The 19475-nt window shown below is 42.7% G+C and overlaps 2 protein-coding genes across 2 annotated transcripts in view; one reads left to right on the top strand and one right to left on the bottom strand.

The window, feature by feature from the left end:
- Positions 1-14944, top strand: part of LOC129863180 (replication protein A 70 kDa DNA-binding subunit-like) — a 31857-nt gene extending 16913 nt beyond the window's left edge. The window contains exons 6-9 of the mRNA XM_055935102.1: positions 363-499; positions 1855-2003; positions 13912-14447; positions 14782-14944. Of these exons, the coding sequence (XP_055791077.1) occupies positions 363-499; positions 1855-2003; positions 13912-14447; positions 14782-14798 (839 nt within the window). The 3' untranslated portion in view covers positions 14799-14944. The remainder of the gene's footprint in view (positions 1-362; positions 500-1854; positions 2004-13911; positions 14448-14781) is intronic.
- A 2235-nt stretch (positions 14945-17179) lies between these two features.
- On the bottom strand, positions 17180-19174 carry LOC129863179 (uncharacterized). The gene is made up of 2 exons (XM_055935101.1): positions 18721-19174; positions 17180-18023 (listed from the first exon to the last, which is right to left on the bottom strand). Exons 1-2 carry the CDS (start codon positions 19014-19016, stop codon positions 17180-17182), a joined length of 1140 nt encoding a protein of 379 aa, XP_055791076.1. The 5' UTR covers positions 19017-19174.
- Between the last annotated feature and the right edge of the window lie 301 nt (positions 19175-19475).

Genomic DNA, 19475 nt, shown 5'->3' with positions numbered 1-19475 from the left:
TACACACATACACACACACATATTAGAGCGCGAGAAAGGGGAGAGAGGAGGAGGGAGGAGTGAGAGGAAGAAGTAAGGGAGAGAGAGATATGGAGAGAGAAGGCTAAGGCAAGGGAGAGAGAGAGATAGGGGGAAGGAGAATATCTTTGTAATTAGGAAACGACAATACCACCAAGACCAGTAGAAAGGTCTGACTAATGTCTCTCTCACTGTCTCTGTTTCTGTCTCTGTTTCTGTCTCTCTCTCTGTTTCTCTCTGTTTCTCTCTCTCTCTGTGTTTCTCTCTGTTTCTCTGTTTCTCTCTGTTTCTCTGTCTCTGTCTGTCTCCCCCCTTTCTTTCCCTTTCTCTCTCTCCCCCTCTAGATGTGATAGGAGTGTGTAGGAGTGTGGATGATCTGAGTCGTTTCACCTCTAAGACAGGTAGAGAGGAGTATAGAAGAGACATTCACCTGATGGATACCAGTGGCAAGGCGGTCACAGTCACACTGTGGGGCGAGCAGGTAAGACCATACACACACACACACACACACACACACACCCTCAAGTGGCAGGATGTTACAGTCACACTGTGGGGCGAGCAGGTAAGACCATACACACACAATGAGTACAAACACACACACCTAACACACACACACACACACACACACACACACACACACACACACACACACACACACACACACAGTATACACACACCCAAGGAGTACACACACACACACAGACACACAAACACTAACACACACACACACACACAGTATACATATGCACATCCTCAAGTGGCAGGATGTTACAGTCACACTGTCTCTGTCTCCTGGGATGGATCTGCCGTTAAACACAAAGATATGCAGAGTATGAGGTAATGCATCTGTGTGTGTGTGTGTGTGTGTGTGTGTGTGTGTGTGTGTGTGTGTGTGTGTGTGTGTGTGTGTGATGGGGTGTTTATTCGGTTTTCTGGGATGTAAAATCCGATTTGATCAATTGAACCACTCGACTTTCAGGATTTCAAAGGAGTCTCAGATTGCACCCAGAATGTAAAAATATCGGGAAGGTACATTTGTGTGTGTGTGTGTGTGTGTGTGTGTGTGTGTGTGTGTGTGTGTGTGTGTGTGTGTGTGTGTGTGTGTGTGTGTGTGTGTGTGTGTGTGTGTGTGTGTGTGTGTGTGTGTGTGTGTGTGTGTGTGTGTGTGTGTACATGGGTGTGTGTACATGGGTGTGTGTGTGTGTGTGTGTGTGGTGTGTGTGTGTGTGTACTTGGGTGTGTGTGTGTGTGTGTGTGTGTGTGTGTGTGTGTGTACATGGGTGTGTGTGTGTGTTATTGCGTTGTTCTTCAGCCTCTGTCTCCTCTCTCTCTCCCCTCTCTCTCCTCTCCTCTCCTCTCCTCTCTCCTCTCCTCTCCTCTCCTCTCTCCTCTCCTCTCTCTCCTCTCCTCTCCTCTCTCTCTCCTCTCCTCTCTCTCTCCTCTCCTCTCTCTCCTCCCTTCTCTCCTCTCTCTCCTCTCCTCTCCTCTCTCCTCTCCTCTCCTCTCTCTCTCCTCTCCCCTCTCTCTCCTCTCTCTCTCCTCTCTCTCCTCTCCTCTCCTCTCTCTCCTCTCCTCTCTCTCCTCTCTCTCCTCTCTCTCCTCTCCTCTCCTCTCTCCTCTCCTCTCCTCTCTCTCTCCTCTCCCCTCTCTCTCCTCTCTCTCTCCTCTCTCTCCTCTCCTCTCCTCTCTCTCTCCTCTCTCTCCTCTCCTCTCCTCTCTCTCTCCTCTCCTCTCTCTCTCCTCTCCTCTCTCTCTCCTCTCCTCTCTCTCCTCTCCTCTCCTCTCTCCTCTCCTCTCCTCTCTCTCTCCTCTCCCCTCTCTCTCCTCTCTCTCCAGGCAGAGAAGTTTGATGGTTCAGTCCAGCCTATAGTAGCTGTTAAAAGAGCTCGCCTGTCAGACTTTGGAGACCAGTCTGTCTCTGCGATCTTCAGCTCCGCTTTCATGGTCAACCCTGACATACCTGAGGCCCATAGGCTGAGGAGATGGTGAGTGACGACACGTACGCTCATAGAGATGCACACATATTCATGAAGATACATGCTTGCACACTCACGCATATTCTTAGGAAACCTAAAATAGACACACTGACACTCCTGTATTATAGTCCCATCTGTCACAAGATTGACTTTAAAAAAAAAAAAAACTTTATTTCACTAGGCAAGTCAGTTAAGAACAAATTCTTATTTACAAGGACAGCCTACACCGGCCAAACCCGGATGACGCTGGGCCAATTGTGCACCGCCCTATGGAACTCCCAATCACAGCCGTTTGTGATACAGCCCATGATTGAACCAGGGTCTGTAGTGATGCTACAGCAATGAGATGCTGTGCCACTCGGGAGCCCCATAATACTGGTACTCAGAAGAGAGAGAGAGAGAGAGAGAGAGAGAGAGAGAGAGAGAGAGAGAGGATTATTTCGGTCTAATTGTGTTTCACAAAGAGCGTTGTGCATCAGCCGGGGTTCCCGTGGCGATGCAGTGCATTATGGGATTGTTTGTGCCTAACGGCGAGGCTGAGTTGTTGCATAATGTAACAAATAACTCTTAATGAATGTAAACTTAATGAATATTCGAGTCACTGATTAGATACAGCGTTACTGGGGTACAATAACACTGACAAGTGGGTAGACGGATAAAGATATGGGTGGGTGGATGGGTGGATGGATAGACAGAATAACTGACAAATGGGTGAGTAGACAAACAGGTCCCATGTAGTTCAGTTGCATGGAGTTTGCCGGGTTCGATTCCCACAGAGGACCGGTATGAAAGAATTATGAAACAATGTATCCACTCACTACTGAAAGTCGCTGTGGATAGGAGTGTCTGCTAAATGACTAAAATGTCAATAGATTTGCTATCAGATAAATGGGTAGATTTACACACAGATCAAATAACATGTTATTTGTCACATGCGTAGCATATAACAGGTGTAGCCCTTACCCACAATGCAGTTCAAGAAATAGACTTAAGAAAATATTTACAAAATAAACCCAAGTAAAAAATACAATTAAAAAGTAACTCAATAAAAGAACATTAACGAGGCTATATACAGGGGGTACAGGTACCGAGTCAATGTGCGGGGGTACAGGTTAGTCAGGATATACAGGGGGTACCGGTACCGAGTCAATGTGCGGGGGTACAGGTTAGTCAGGATATACAGGGGGTACCGGTACCGAGTCAATGTGCGGGGGTACAGGTTAGTCAGGATATACAGGGGGTACCGGTACCGAGTCAATGTGCGGGGGTACAGGTTAGTCAGGATATATACAGGGGGTACCGGTACCGGGTCAATGTGCGGGGGTACAGGTTAGTCAGGATATACAGGGGGTACCGGTACCGAGTCAATGTGCGGGGGTACAGGTTAGTCAGGATATATACAGGGGGTACCGGTACCGAGTCAATGTGCGGGGGTACAGGTTAGTCAGGATATATACAGGGGGTACCGGTACCGAGTCAATGTGCGGGGGTACAGGTTAGTCAGGATATACAGGGGGTACCGGTACCGGGTCAATGTGCGGGGGGTACAGGTTAGTCAGGATATACAGGGGGTACCGGTACCGAGTCAATGTGCGGGGGTACAGGTTAGTCGAGGTAATTTGTACATGTAGGTAGGTGTAAAGTGTCTATGCAAAGATAATAAACAGCAAGTAGCAGCAGTGTAAAAACAAAGGAAGGGGGGGGGGGGGGGTCAATGTAAATAGTCTATTAATAGTGCGATTGAGATGGCGTCATCTGTGGATCTGTTGGGGCGGTATGCGACTTGGAGTGGGTCCAGGGTTTCAGGGATGGTGGTGTTGATGTGAGCCATGACCAGCCTTTCAAAGCACTTCATGGCTACAGGCGTGAATGCCACGGGTCGTAGTCATTTTGGCAGGTTCCCTTAGTGTTCTTGGGCACAGGGATTATGGTGGTCTGCTTAAACCCTCCTGTGGTGCTCCTTTCATGTTAATTCATTATGCGTTTCCGCTCCAAAATGACCGCCCCATTATAGCTGATACTAAATCTATAATAATCCATACATTATCACCTAATGTTGTGGTAGATCTTTTTATCAACTTATGTTCTTGTGAACATGACACGTTTTGAACTTCTATTTGCTATTTATGGCCTGTAGGCCTCATTGACCTGAGCTCATACAACTCGTTTTTTATTTTAAAAAAGGCATCATGTATGGATTATTTTCACTATAACAAATACTCAGATGAAACATATTGTGCTTTTTATTACAGACTACTTTCTCTAATGCATCTTCACTGTCAATTTCCTGGCCTCTCTCCTCCTCACCAGTGTCATGAACAAAGATATGATCAAGAGCCTCACGTACAGTATATCGTTTGGACATTGTGCTGCCACAGAATGAATTGTGAGCAAGGCCTCAAAAAAGCTTTATATACCAGAGCTGTGAGAAAAGTTATATTATATATATATATTGTTGAAACAATGTTGCAATTGTTTGTGAGAATGCCAACAGGTGTGGTTCCCGTGGGGGAAAGGTTCCCATGGAAGCCAAGAAGGGGAGTGAGGTTTGTGTGTGTGTGTGTGTGTGTGTGTGTGTGTGTGTGTGTGTGTGTGTGTGTGTGTGTGTGTGTGTGTGTGTGTGTGTGTGTGTGTGTGTGTGTGTGTGTGTGTGTGTGTGTGTGTGTGTGCTCAAACACACAATCATGTGGGGGTCTGGGTAGAGGAATTGTTTCCATCTGATGAATGGGCATGTGCCTGAACTCTGGAACACACTCATTTTAGTCTCACCCATTCATTTCACATGACCGGTCATTTTTGACCGGGAACACCACAGGTGTACAAAAGTTAAAGAAAACACCCAAAATGTAATGAAAAACATCAAAATGTATTTTGTGTGGACAAAGTCATGGAACATTATGACAATCAGATTAAATTAACTACATTTTTCAAAAAGAAAACTTGTAAGTCCGTCCAATTCGACCAGAACACAGCAGGAGGGTTAAAACATGTTGGTATTACAGACTCGGACAGCGAGAGGTTGAAAATGTCAGTGAAGACACTTGCCAGTTGGTCAGTGCATGCTCACAGTACACAACCTGGTAATCCGTCTGGCCCTGAGGCCTTGTGAATGTTGACCTTTTTAAAGGTCTTACTCACATCGGCTGCGGAGAGCTAAATCACACAGTCTTCCGGAACAGCTGGTGCTCTCATGCATGTTTCAGTGTTTTTTGCCTCGAAGCGAGCATAAAAGTAGTTTAGCTCGTCTGGTAGGCTCGTATCACTGGGCAGCTCTCAGCTGTGTTTTCCTTTGTAGTCTGTGATGGTTTGCAGGCCCTGCCACATCCGACAAGCGTCAGAGCCGGTGTAGTACGACTCGATCCTGTATTGACACTTTGCCTGTTTGATGGTTCATCGGAGGGCATATTGTGATTTCTTATAAGCTTCCGGGTTAGAGTCCCACTCCTTGAAAGCGGCAGCTCTAGCCTTTAGCTCAGTGCGGAGGCTGCCTGTAATCCATGGCTTCTGGTTGGGGTATGTACGTACTGTCACTGTCGTGACGACGTCATCGACGCACTTATTGATAAAGCCAATGACTGATGTGGTGTACTCCTCAATGCCATCGAAGGAATCCTGGAATATATTCCAGTCTGTGCTAGCAAAACAGTCCTGTAGCTTAGCATATGCTTCCTCTGACAACTTTTTTAATTTATCTAGTAACTGGTGCTTCCTGTTTTATTTTTTTCTGGTAAGCAGGAATCAGGAAGATAATTATATGGTCAGATTTGCCAAATGAAGGGCGAGGGAGCGCTTTGTATGTGTCTCTGTTTGTGGAGTATAGGTGGTCCAGAGTTTTTTCACCTCTGGTTGCACATTTAACATGCTGATAAAAATTTGGTAAAATGGATTTAAGTTTCCCTGTATTAAGGTCCCCAGCTACTAGGAGCGCCGTCTCTCGGTGAGCGTTTTCTTGTTTGCTTATGGCGGAATACAGCTCATTCAATGCTTAGTGCCAGCCTCTGACTGTGGTGGTATGTAAACAGCTACAAAGAATACAGATAAACTCTTTCAGGTAGGTAGTGTGGTCTACAGCTTATCATTAGACCTCAGGCGAGCAATAGCTCGAGACTTCCTTAGATATCGTGCACCAACTGTTGTTTACAAAAATACATAGACCGCCACCCCTTGTCTTACCAGACGCCGCTGTTCTATCCTGCAGGTACATTGTGTAACCAACATCTGTATGTTGATATTATCATCGTTCAGCCACGACTCCGTGAAGCATAAGATGTTACAGTTTTTAATGTCCCGTTAGTAGTTTAATCTTCCGCATACCTCATCAAGTTTATTCTCCAAAGATTGCACGTTTGCTAGCAGAATGGAGAGAAGTGGGGGTTTATTCGATCGCCTACGAATTCTCAGAAGGCACCCCGACCTTCGGCCCCTCTTTCTCCACCTCCTCTTCACGCAGATCACGGGGATCGGGCCTGTTCCCGAGGATGCACTATATCCTTTGCGTCGGGCTCATCGGAGTCATGAAAGGAAAAAAAGGATTCTGCTAGTCCTTGGTGAGTAATCACAGTCCTGATGTCTAGAAGTTATTTTCGGTCATAAGAGACGGTCGCGGCAACATTACAAAAATAAAAAAACATCGCAAATAAACAAACAAAAAAACACAATCGGCTGGGGGCACGTAAAACGTCTGCCTTCTTCTTCGGCACCATCTTACGCAGTTAGTTTTTGCTTGAAAGCAGGAATCAGGAGGATAGAATTATGGTCAGGCTTTCTGTTTTTTGTCAGTATCCAGCGACATCACCCTCTAACCATACATTTTGGAAAGAGAACTCTTGATTACAATGATGTAGAATTTTGGGGGATTTTTTCAAAACAGGCATCTTGAAACTGAACACACATTTCTTTCACATTTCCACAAACTTCATTTCATTTCAAATGGTACCAAGAAAATCCATATCCTTGCTTCGGGGCCTGAGGTAGATTGGGGTATGTCATTCTAGATGAATATTGAAAAAAGGGGGCCGATCCTTATTAAGAGGTTTTAACGGCACGGTAATGATAGTTTGTAGAGTGATTACCTTTACGGTCCATTGAGGTACGTAACGCTGTGTTATAGTCTCCTACCATAATGATTTGATCAAGTTCAATAAATTGGTATAAATGTTTTCGAAGAAGTATGGATCCTGATTTCATCCTGATCTGGACCATATAGATTAATGAGCCAAACTTATTTTATATTCAAAAGGATCCACCTTCCTTGAGAATCATTCCTGACTATTTGCACATTCCTATCCACATTTTTGTTAAATAATATCATCATATCTTTTGAATTCCTTTGTCCATGACAGAAAATTATTTCACCACACCATTCCTTTTCCCACTCAAATTCATCTAAGGATGTAGAGTGAGTTTCCTGTAAACAGTATATGTTATATTCCTTTTCTTTTAGCCATGTACAGACTGATCTTCTTTTTTTATAATCTGCTAAACCGTTACAAATATACTTATACTTTTTTCGGCCCTTACCAGAACTAGATACTATTCTCAGTCTAAACTGACCATAAATAGTGCTTGTAACGTTACTGCCATCAGAGGTATTATGAAGGTCAAAATTAGAGCTTTCAAATGTCTGATATTTAAAATTCAAGAAATAGGTTCTAGCAATATTTATGTTATTCCCTTGACTGTTTGCCTGTGAGCCAATGCCACACATATTAGAAAATTGAGACAAGATATTATGTGTAGTAAATCTGAGTAGGTTGATGTGTATGATATTGGATGTGATTTAGTGAGAGTGTGTACGATGTCTGTATAAGAGTAAGACTATAATGTGTGATGTCCAAATAAATAATAACCAATTTGCATGGTTGACTGTCTATGTGTGTAACATGTAGTGCGTATAACCTTAATTTTGATTATGATAATTGTAATCCATATCATGCAGTATACAGTCATTTGACAATTGAGAGTAGCCTAATGTTTAGTGCTTGCTGAAGACTTACCGGTTCTCATTGAGGAAAGTTCTGATGATTGAGGCCACAGTTGATCTTCTGAGGTTTGGTTGAATCATAGTAGCTGCCTCAGTCATTGTCATGATTTACGACATGGTCTACAACTATTGCTCGGATTTCATTGGACACTCTTTGCTGTTGCTGCCGCTGTCTTGGTCCGTGGTCTTGTCCTCTACCACGTTCCCCCACACCTTTCAAACGAGGCCCACGACCACCTCTCAGAAGGGGTGTTTGTCCCCTGCCATTCCTTTGACAACCAAGTCTTCCTCATCTTCCTCCTCCCACTGCTTGACCTCTATTGTGACCTGGATCACCTGCCGGCTCCATGTTATCGCTATGTTGTTGTGGGTGGATACCAATCATTTCACTATATACTTGTACCACAATGTGAAATCAATCACCAGTAACGAGTTGGCAGTATTGGAAAAGCAATTACAAGGGCCTGCATACATACCCTCACCAGCCACTTTATTAGGTAGACCTGCGTGTTAACACAAATAGCCTGCTCCTTTGAACGGCAAATCATGTGGCTGCCTGCAACTCAATATGGAGAGTATATACAGTTGAAGTCGAAAGTTTACATACACTTAGGGTGGAGTCATAAAAACTTGTTTTTCAACCAATCCACACATTTCTTGTTAACAAACTATAGTTTTGGCAAGTCGGTTAAGACATCTACTTTGTGCATGACACGAGTAATTTTTTCAAAAATTGTTTACAGACAGATTATTTCACTTATAATTCACTGTATCACAATTCCAGTGGGTCAGAAGTTTACATACACTAAGTTGACTGTGCCTTTAAACAGCTTAGAAAATTCCAGAAAATTATGTCATAGCTTTAGAAGCTTCCGATAGGCTAATTAACATCATTTGAGTCAATTTGAGGTTAATCTGTGGATGTACTTCAAGGCCTACCTTCAAACTCAGTGCCTCTTTGCTTGACATCATGGGAAAATCATAATAAATCAGCCAATACCTCAGAAAACAAATTGTAGACCTCCACAAGTCTGGTTCATCTTTGGGAGCAATTTCCAAACGCCTGAAGGTACCATGTTCATCTGTACAAGCAATAGTACGCAAGTATAAATACCATGGGACCATGCAGCCATCATACCATTCAGGAAGGAGACACGTTCTGTCTCCTAGAGATGAACGTACTTTGGTGCGAAAAGTGCAAATCAATCCCAGAACAACAGCAAAGGACCTTGTGAAGATGCTGGAGGAAACAGGTACAAAGGTATCTATATTCACAGTAAAACGAGTCCTATATCGACATAACCTGATAGGCCGCTCAGCAAGGAAGAAGCCACTGCTCCAAAACTGCCATGAAAAAGCCAGACTACGGTTTGCACCTGCCTATGGGGACAAAGATCGTACTTCTTGGAGAAATGTCCTCTGGTCTGATGAAACAAAAATAGAACTGTTTGGCCATAATGACCATCGTTATGTTTGGAGGAAAAAGGGGGAGCTTGCAAGCCAAAGAGCATCATCCCAACCGCGAAGCACGGGGGGTGGCAGCAACATGTTGTGGGGATGCTTTGTTGCAGGAGGGACTGGTGCACTTCACAAAATAGATGGCTACATGAGAAAGGAAAATGATGTGGATATATTGAAGCAACATCTCAATATATAAGTCAGGAAGTTAAAGCTTGGTCACCAATGGGTCTTCCAAATGGGCAATGACCCCAAGCATACTTCCAAAGTTATGGCAAATGGCTTAAGGACAACAAAGTCAAGGTATTGGAGTGGCCATCAAAGCCCTGACCTCAATCTTATAGAACATTTGTGTGCAGAACTGAAAAAGCGTGTGTGAGCAAGGAGGTCTACAAACCTGACTCAGTTACACCAGCTTTGTCAGGAGGAATGGGACAAAATTCACCCAAATTATTGTGGGAAGCTTGTGGAAGTCTACCTGAAACATTTGACCCAAGTTAAACAATTTAAATGCAGTGCTACCAATTACTAATTGAGTGTATGTAAACTTCTGACCCACTGAGAATGTGATGAAAGAAATGAAAGCTGAAATAAATCATTCTCTGTACTTTTAATCTGACATTTCACATTATTAAAAAATTCTTGTAACGATCAATAATGACAAACCTCCTGGCATTGACAACTTTGATGGAAAGCTACTGAGGATAGTAGCTGACTCTATTGCCACTCCTATCTGTCAAATGTTTAATCTGAGCCAAGAGGAAAGTCTGTCCTCAGGCCTGGAGGGAAGCCAAAGTTATTCCGCTACCCAAAAGTGGTAAAGCGGCCTTTACTGGTTCTAATAGCAGACCTATCAGCTTGCTGCCAGCTCTTAGCAAACTGTTGGAAACAATTGTGTTTGACCAAATACAAATTAGCAACAGACTTTCAGCATGCTTATAGAGAAGGGCACTCAACTCAACATGTACTGCACTGACACAAATGACTGATGATTGGTTGAAATAAATTGATAATAAGAAGATTGTGGGAGCAGTACTGTTAGATTTCAGTGCAGCCTTTGATATTATTGACCATAACCTGTTGTTGAAAAAACTTAATAGCTATGGCTTTTCAACCTCTATTAGCTATGTATCTAATAGAACTCAAAGGGTTTTCTTTAATGGAAGCTTCTCTAATGTCAAACATGTAAAGTGTGGTGTACCATAGGGCAGCTCTCTAAGCCCTCTACTCTTTTCTATTTTTACCAATGACCTGCCACTGGCATTAACCTTTCTCGCCCAGGGGTTCCGCTAGCGGAACACCCACAACATTCCGCTGAAAAGGCAGCGCGCGAAATTCAAAGATATTTTTTTGAAATATTTAACTTTCACACATTAACAAGTCCAACACAGCAAATGAAAGATAAACATCTTGTTAATCTACCCATGGTGTCCGATTTCAAAAATGATTTACAGTGAAAGCACAACATATGATTATGTTAGGTCAGAGCCAAGTCACAAACACACACAGCCATTTTTTCAGCCAACGATAGGAATTCGAAAAAGCAGAAATATAGATAAAAATGAATCACTAACCTCTTCATCAGATGACAGTCATAGGACATCATGTTATACATGTATTGTGTGTTTTGTTCGATAATGTGCATATGTATATAAAAAAATCTCAGTTTACATTGTCGCGTTATGTGCAGTAATGTTTTGATTCCAAAACATCCGGTGATTTTGCAGAAATACTCATAATAAACATTGATAAAAGATGCAAGTGTTATTCACAGAATTAAAGATAAACTTATCCTCTATGCAACCGCTGTGTCAGATTAAAAAAAAATAACTTAATAATCTGAGAACGGCGCTCAGAACCCTAAATAGCCAAAGAAATAGCCGCCATTTTGGCGTCAACAGAAGCTACAAAAACACTATAAATATTCACTTACCTTCGAATAACTTCATCAGAAGGCACTCCCAGGAATCCCAGTTCGACAATAAATGACTGATTTGTTCCATAAAGTTCCATAAAGCTCATCATTTAGCCACTTGTTGTTAGCATGTTCAGCACAGTAATCCATCTTCATGACGCACGAGCAATCCCTCCAGACAAAAACTCAAAAAGTTCCGTTACAGGTCATAGAAACAAGTCAAATGATGTATGCAATCCATATTTAGGATGTTTTTAACATTAATCATCAATAAGGTTCCAATCGGAGAATTTCATTGTCTGAAGTAAAGCATTGGAACGAGAGCATACTCTCTCGTGACCGTGAATAATGAGACCGAGGATTTCTGCAGACCACTCAGTAAAATAGCTCCTATGAGCCCCTCCTTTATAGTAGAATCCTAACACCAGAATCTAAAGACGGTGACATCTAGTGGAAGCCCTAGGAAGTGTTTGCACATCCATAACTAACAGGGATTTCAATTGGCACTGTTTTGAAAATTGATTTCTCACTTCCTGTTTGGATTTCTTCTCAGGTTTTTGTCTGCCAAATGAGTTCTGTTATACTCACAGACATAATTCAAACAGTTTTAGAAACTTCAGAGTGTTTTCTATCCAATAGTAATAATAATATGCATGTATTGCCATCTGGGACAGAGTAGGAGAAAGTTCAGTTTGGGCACGCAATTCATCCAAAGTGAAAATGCTGCCCCCTACCCCAAACAGGTTTTAAACAAAGCAGCAGAAACCAAAGCTAATGAAGTCACTGAAACCCTTAACAAAGAGTTGCAGTCTGTTTTGGAATGGGTGGCCAGTAATAAACTGGTCCTGAACATCTCTAAAACTAAGAGCATTGTATTAGGTACAAATTACTAGGTACAAATCACACCTCTTAGCGCAAAGATCCCGCTAGTGGGATCAAATTCGACAACATCCAGTGAAATCGGAGCACCCAAAATACAAAATCCTAATATTTAACATTCATGAAAATACAAGTGTCATATATGATTCTCTAGCTTAGAATCTTGGTAATCTAACTGTGTTGTCAAATTTCAAAAAGGCTTTACGGCGAAAGCATAGCATTTGATTGTCTGAGGACAGTGCCCCACATATCTTTCAAACCAGCACTGGCGATACAAAATCATGAATAGCGATAAAATAAATCACTTACTTTTGAAGATCTTCTTCTGGTTGCAATCCCAAGGGTCCCAGCTACACAATGAATGGTTGTTTTGTTCGATAAAGTCCTTCTTTATATCTCAGAAACGCTGTTTAGTTGGCGCCATTGAATTCAATAATTCAGTCCTTCAACATGCATCCAAAGGATTCCAAAAAGTTACCAGCAAAGTTCGTCCAAACGAGTCAAACAATGTTTTTTATTAATCCTCAGTTTGTCTAATATCTAAATAAACAATAATATTTCAGAAGGAGAATAGTATGTTCAATAGCAAAGGAAAAGAATGAAGAGCGCAGCCACGTTCACGTGCGCAAAAAGACTACTTTTGCCCTAGCGCTCAACTTGGAACAGCTACAAATACTTCTTCATTTTAAAAAAAAACAAGCGTAAAACCTTGTATAAAGACTGTTGACATCTAGTGGAAGCCATAGGAACTGCAATCTGGGAGGCGGAGATTAGATATTTCAATAGCATTGCATTGGAAGTCATTCCAAGCTCAAAAAAAATAATTCCGGATCAATTTCCCTCTGGTTTTTGCCTGCTATATCAGTTATGTTATACTCACAGACATTATTTTAACAGTTTTAGAAACTTCTGAGTGTTTTCTATCCAATTCTACCAATTATATGCATATCCTAGCATCTGGGCCTGAGTAACAGGCAGTTTACGTTGGGCACGTCAGACAGGCGGAAATTCAGGACACTGCACCGACCCTGGAAAGGTTAAGTGCTAGACCTCAGCTGAATCTGGTAAATCATGGTGTTGCTGTTGAACAAGTTGACCAGACTAAATTACTTGGTGTTACCTTAGATTGTAAACTGTCATGGTCAAAACATTTAGATTCAATGGTTGCAAAGATGGGCTGACGCTTCGAACACACCGACTGCGTCATTGCATCACTGCTGCATAACATTTTGCGCAGCTAGGCAACTCAACTGATGCAGGTACCTTTTGCAACTGGTCACATGCGGTTGGACACATGGAGGAGAGAATCATTTTCGCAGTATCCTCAAAACCGTGTCTTTTTGACACAACTGCTGACAGCTACAGGGACATAAACACACAAAATGCTGCTTGGAGACAAGTGTCCACGATAGTAGGATTGCCAGGTCAGTTTAGTAGTGAGCTTGTGCTAGATGTGGCTAGTTAGCGTTAGCTATAGTTATGCTAGGTAATGGTTTGGCTTATCATGTTCATGTCTATGTAGAAGAAGACTGTAGGAGGAAGTGGAGAGGACTCAGGGACAGGTATCAGAGAGAGAGAAGGGCAGAGAAAGAGAAGAAGAGGTCTGGGTCAGCAGTTTCAGGCCAGCAGCCTTGGTGCTTCTAACACATTATTTATTTTCTGGATCCATGTATTGTGTCTAGGGCAACGAGTGGCAGTTTTACAGCCAGACCCTCTACTACGTCATCCACAAGTGTTGTCGCCACCGGTGCATCAAGACCCTCAACATCACCTACAAGTGCGACCATCGCCTCAACCAGTGCAACGAGACCCTCTACAACGTCTACATCATCCACGAGTATGACCACCACCGGTGCAGCCATGGAAGATGATGAAATGGAGGAAGCACCTCTGGATCCCGGACCACCTGAGATTATTATGAACCTCACCACTGAGGACCTCGTTGAACAGGATGTGGCCGTGGAGAGAAACGAAGAGGAACAACGTCACACCAGGCGTCATCGGAGGTACCAGCCCCCAGATCCACTCAACTCATTTCAGCAGAGGCTCCTCCAAGCCGTGGAGAGGGATGCAGCCCAACCTGATGCTCACAGGAAGGAGGATGAAGAGACCCTCTTTGCCATGAGCCTGGTGCCAACACTGAAGAGGCTGCCTCAGCAAAGAAAAGCAGCAGTCAAGGTTGAAATGTATCAGCTGCTTTTCGAAGCCGAGTTCAATGGTACGTTTTTTTTTCTCCACATCACAGGTAGTGTCATAAGTGTGCGACAGTGAAGTAAAGTAGGTCATTTTTACAGTATAGTCATGTAGGTTAATTGGTATTTCAGATCAAAGTATTAATATGAGGCAAATGTATAGCTGTTGTTTCTGGGTTAGAAAATATCCTAAAACAGTTTGCCTGTCATATTCATCTTTTGATCTGAAATACAAATTCCATGAGTAAACAGCAAGTATTACCAACTTTACCACAATGTTCCTATATTTATGCCACTAACTACACTATACAAGCAGTATTTAGTTAAGTTTGTATGTGTTGTTTTTCTCTTCCCTTTCAGAAATAGAGTCAATTTAGCCGACCAGCTCACAGGAAGGACAGGAAGAGGAGAGGAAGGACAGGAAGGACAGGAAGAGGAGTTGTCTGATTGTTTTTACCTCCCTCATTCTACCTTTCTTTTCACACACGTCAGGGGTACCAAGACAGGTCGCCCATGGGCATACACTACCCGTAGGTAAACTTTGTTAAATACACTAGTTAAATACACGGTAATGGGGGGGGGGGGGGGGGTGTATTTAACTAGTGTATTTAACAAAGTTTACCTACGGGTAGTGTATGCCCATGGGCGACCTGTCCTGGTACCCCTGACTAATAAACTAATAAACCCTGAGAGTTTGACGGTAGATTTAAGTTGTCGTGGTTATTTGTTCTCACTGTTACGTTTACACTATTATAATTTGCGTGAGGTATGTTACGGGTATCGTTACCATCCCCCCTAGACTGTCGGACCAAAGGGTTTCGTAAACACATGCTCTTTCTGTTCTCTTACAGATTACAGGCTACACATTCATTTAAAAAAACACAAAATTACATGCACACACCTCTTTCAATAGTTTTATTTTTTTTTAAATTTTACAACACACATACCTCTCATGTTCTTTCCTGTACTTTAATACTTTAATATAATGTTTTCATAGTCAGTTGTTTCAGTTGTTAATTAATATCTCATTTAGACTTAATCTGCTTATTTCTTCCCTACACCTTTGCTGATCTAAGAGAAGATGAAAGTAAAAACACATTCTCTTCCTAATTCGTTTTTTTTCCACCTGTATTTTGTTAGGCCAGTGAACATGGTGGTAAACTGTACTATTTGTGTGGACCCTAGGTTACCCGTTCCCTTTGTTATCATTGTCACGACTTCCGCCGAAGTTGGCTCCCCTGCCTGTTCGGGCGGTGCTCGGCGGTCGTCGTCACCGTCCTACTAGCCGCCACCGATCCCTTTTTCGTTTGTCTGTTTGTTTTGTCTTATTAGTTTCACCTGTGTTTCTGTTGTTTTCGGTTAATGAGCTTCCCTATATTTAGTAGGTAGACCCGCCCTTTTGTGCGGGATTGTCTTATTTTGTTACGTGTGTGCATTGTAGGCTGAGGTGTATTTTCTTTCTTTCACTTGACACCCTGTGGTTTTTGGGTTGTCACGTTATATGTCCGCACCCTGTATTTGTTGGGCTTATATTTTGTTTGTGCCTTATTAAAGAGCACTATACCCCCAGTGGAACTCTCTCTGCGCCTGATTCCTGCACCCACCTAGTCCCGCGTGACAATCATACTAACTGTATGTCGTATAACCTTAATTAGTGCTCCCGCTCACCTGACGCTTACCATGCCAGGTGTGTATAATACTGACGTAATGGGAGAGGGAAGGGGTTAACCTCTCTGCGCTACGGATCCCTTTAGCGGGATCATTTTCCTAAACATTCGCTGAATTGCAGGGAGCAAAATATCACAAGTGAAATATACCAAAACACAGCTTAGCTTGTTGTTAATCCACCTATTGTGTCAGATTTTGAAAATATGCTTTACAGCGAAAGCAATCCAAGCTTTTGTGTGTATCAGTCAATGCTAGAACAGCTAGCCCCAAATTAGCATGGTCATGAAAGTCAGAAAAGCAATAAAATTAATCGCTTACCTTTGATAATCTTCGGATGTTTGCACTCACGTGACTCCCAGTTACACAATCAATTTTATTTTTGTTCGATAAATATTACTTTTATAACAAAAAAACGCCATTTGGGTTGCGCGTTATGTTCAGAAAACCACAGCCTCGTTCCGTTTGACAAAAATTCCAAAAAGTATCCGTAATGTTCATAGAAACATGTCAAATGTTTTTTATAATCAATCCTCAGGTTGTTTTTAACATACATAATCGATCATATTTCGACCGTAACCTATTCAATAAAAGAGAGAAAGAAAATGGAGAGCTACCCCTCTCGCGCGCAGGAACTAATCAAAGGACGCCTGACTAGTTTTGAAAAATCTCGCTAATTTTTCAAAATAAAAGCCTGAAACTGTGTCTAAAGCCTGGTCACAGCCTGAGGAAGCCATTGGAAAAGGAATCTGGTTTATACCCCTTTAAATGGAAGAAAGACGGGAAAGGAAACACAGATTTAAAATAAAATAACTTCCGGGTTAGATTTCCTAAGGTTTTTGCCTGCAAAATAAGTTTTGTTATACTCACAGACAATATTTTGACAGTTTTGGAAACTTTGGAGTGTTTTCTATCCTTATCTGTAAAATGCATATTCTACGATCTGGACCTGAGAAATAGTCCGTATACCTTGGGAACGTTATTAAAAAATAAAAAAATTATCTGACCCCTAGCGTCAAGAAGTTAAAATAACCTTTGTGTTATGGGGCTCTTAAAAGAGACGTTTCACTCCACGGCATACTACCATGGAACTTCACCTGCTGGCGATGAGAAGTAGGTGGTCAGCTTCTCCCTCACCTGGAGTGCCTGTCCTGGTGCCATCAGGAAGGTGACCATTTGGTGTGCCCATCTCCATCCGGAGCGGCTCCTGGAATGACCTCCACAGGTAGTTATGGAGAACACATGTGACCTTCACGCAGGCATCAACATTTGAGGGGCTGAGACCAAGCACTCGCCAATACATTCTCCATCGGGCTGCCAGAATCCCAAAGGCGCATTCAACAACTAACCTTGCCCTGGACAGTCGTTTGTTAAAGATCCTTACAGGCAATGGCAGCTGGCGTCCAGCGTAGGGCCTCATGAGGTTGGGTCTTAAAGGGAAGGCCTCATCGCCGACGAAGACGTGGGGAACAGGTCCCAGGTCTTCAGCCCCAGGGAGTGATGCAGGTGTTGGAATATCCAGGGTGCCATCCTGAAGTGCCTGGCCAAAGGCAGAGTCCCGGAGGGTCCCGCCATCACTTCCCTTGCCGTAAGCACCAACATCGACAACACGGAAACAGTAGATGGCATCTACTACAGCCAAGAGTACAACTGAATATGTACCCTTGTAGTTGTAGAATTGCGAACCTGAGCACGGTGGAGCCTGGATTACTACATGTTTCCCGTCAATGGAGCCAAGACAGTTGGGGAAATTCCACCTCTCCAGGAACTCGGCAGCAGTGGCCCTCCAGTCTTCCTCCTTGGGGACAGGCACGTATTCACCAACCAGACAGTCCCAAATGGCTTGTGCCACAGAGGGGACAATGCCTGCCACCGTGGACCGTCCAACTCGGAAGCTGAATCCAATGGTCCTGTAGGAGTCCCCTGTCGCCAAGAATCTAAAATATAATTATCAATATTGCGTGTAACTTGAATTCCACCCACATATTATATCTACTCATATATCTACCTCATTACAGTTTATTTTGCTCTACTAATTATATTGTAATACTCATCAACCATCATTAACAATGCCTTGAAACACCACAATTCAGTCTATGACTATATCAATAAACTGTAGCCCAGGCCAAGTCTACTCTTAGAAAGAATATCTACTTAAATGGGTTCTCCGGCTGTCCCCATAGGAGATCCCTTTTGGTTCCAGGTAGTACCCCTTTTGGTTCCATGTAGAACCCTATTGGGTTCCATGTATAACATTTTCCCCAAAGGGTTATACATGGAACCAAAAAGGTTATCCTATGGGGAAAGCAGAAGGACACTTTTGGAACCTTTTTCTCTAAGAGTGTATGTGAGTCCAATAAGAATGTAATGAATGACTGTAACTGTCTTGAACAACAATGGGTCATGGAGAAGACTAGCCTAACAACTTTATTTTCATTTGGTAACATTGCATAATTAAAAAAGGATTATAAACCAACTTTGGGAAAAGTTATGAACATTCTGTAAAATAACATCTGATATCAAATGGGGACTATTAACTAGAGAGCCCTTTAGCTAGCTAGGTTGCACCTAAAAACAATGTATCAATCAATTATGGTATCAAAGGCTTTAAAAATGTACTAGAATGTAGCTTACCGGAGACAAATCGCCAGGCGTTCAACTGGGCTGATGGACTCCCGGTAGTTGGTATCCATCCGGGTGATCCTGGCTCCAACCATCTGGAGCAGGTGATCGAACTGGCTTCGGTCCAGACGAAAGTAACTTCGGAATTCCTCTCCAAACATTCGAAGCTCTTGAATGAGACAGGGGAACTTCCCTGCCTGCTTTCGGGACTTGAACCATCTCTGGACCCACACAGACCTGCGCTTTCGGCGGGGCTGGTCCCGGCCCAACAGCGCGATCAAGACCACCTTCCTCAACGTTGGTCTCATTGTTGAAAGAGCCTACTCTGCTATCTTGACTATTTATTATTGCATTTCGCTCCATAACTGCATTTGAGGGAAATTATATTATAGGCTCTCACAATTAATTTGTGGATGTCATCGAATAAATAATATACTTGGCAAATAAATGAATAAAAAATGTAAAGAAATTCTTCAGTCAAACTGTTTTTATTATGTAATCTCACATTTTTTTACTAGATGTGTGCAACAAAAATTAAACATTCACATTTTGATACTTTCTGTCAAGTAAGTCTACGCATACAATTTGAACCACACAGAACACACTGTAACTGCCTCCGCAAAGCAATGCTTCAAGGCAAACACAGCGTTCCATTGGAAATGAATGTACTTCTGGTGTATCGAAACGCGCAACGCAGTCGGTGTGTTCGAAGCGTGAGCCTTAATAAATAGATAGCTAGCCTTAATAATAGATACCCTTAATAAAGA

Source organism: Salvelinus fontinalis, chromosome 10 (assembly GCF_029448725.1).
Source record: "Salvelinus fontinalis isolate EN_2023a chromosome 10, ASM2944872v1, whole genome shotgun sequence".
NCBI classification, from domain to species: domain Eukaryota; kingdom Metazoa; phylum Chordata; class Actinopteri; order Salmoniformes; family Salmonidae; genus Salvelinus; species Salvelinus fontinalis.
The sequence above is the reverse complement of the archived record's forward strand: the minus strand, read 5'-3'. Positions and strand labels throughout refer to the sequence as shown.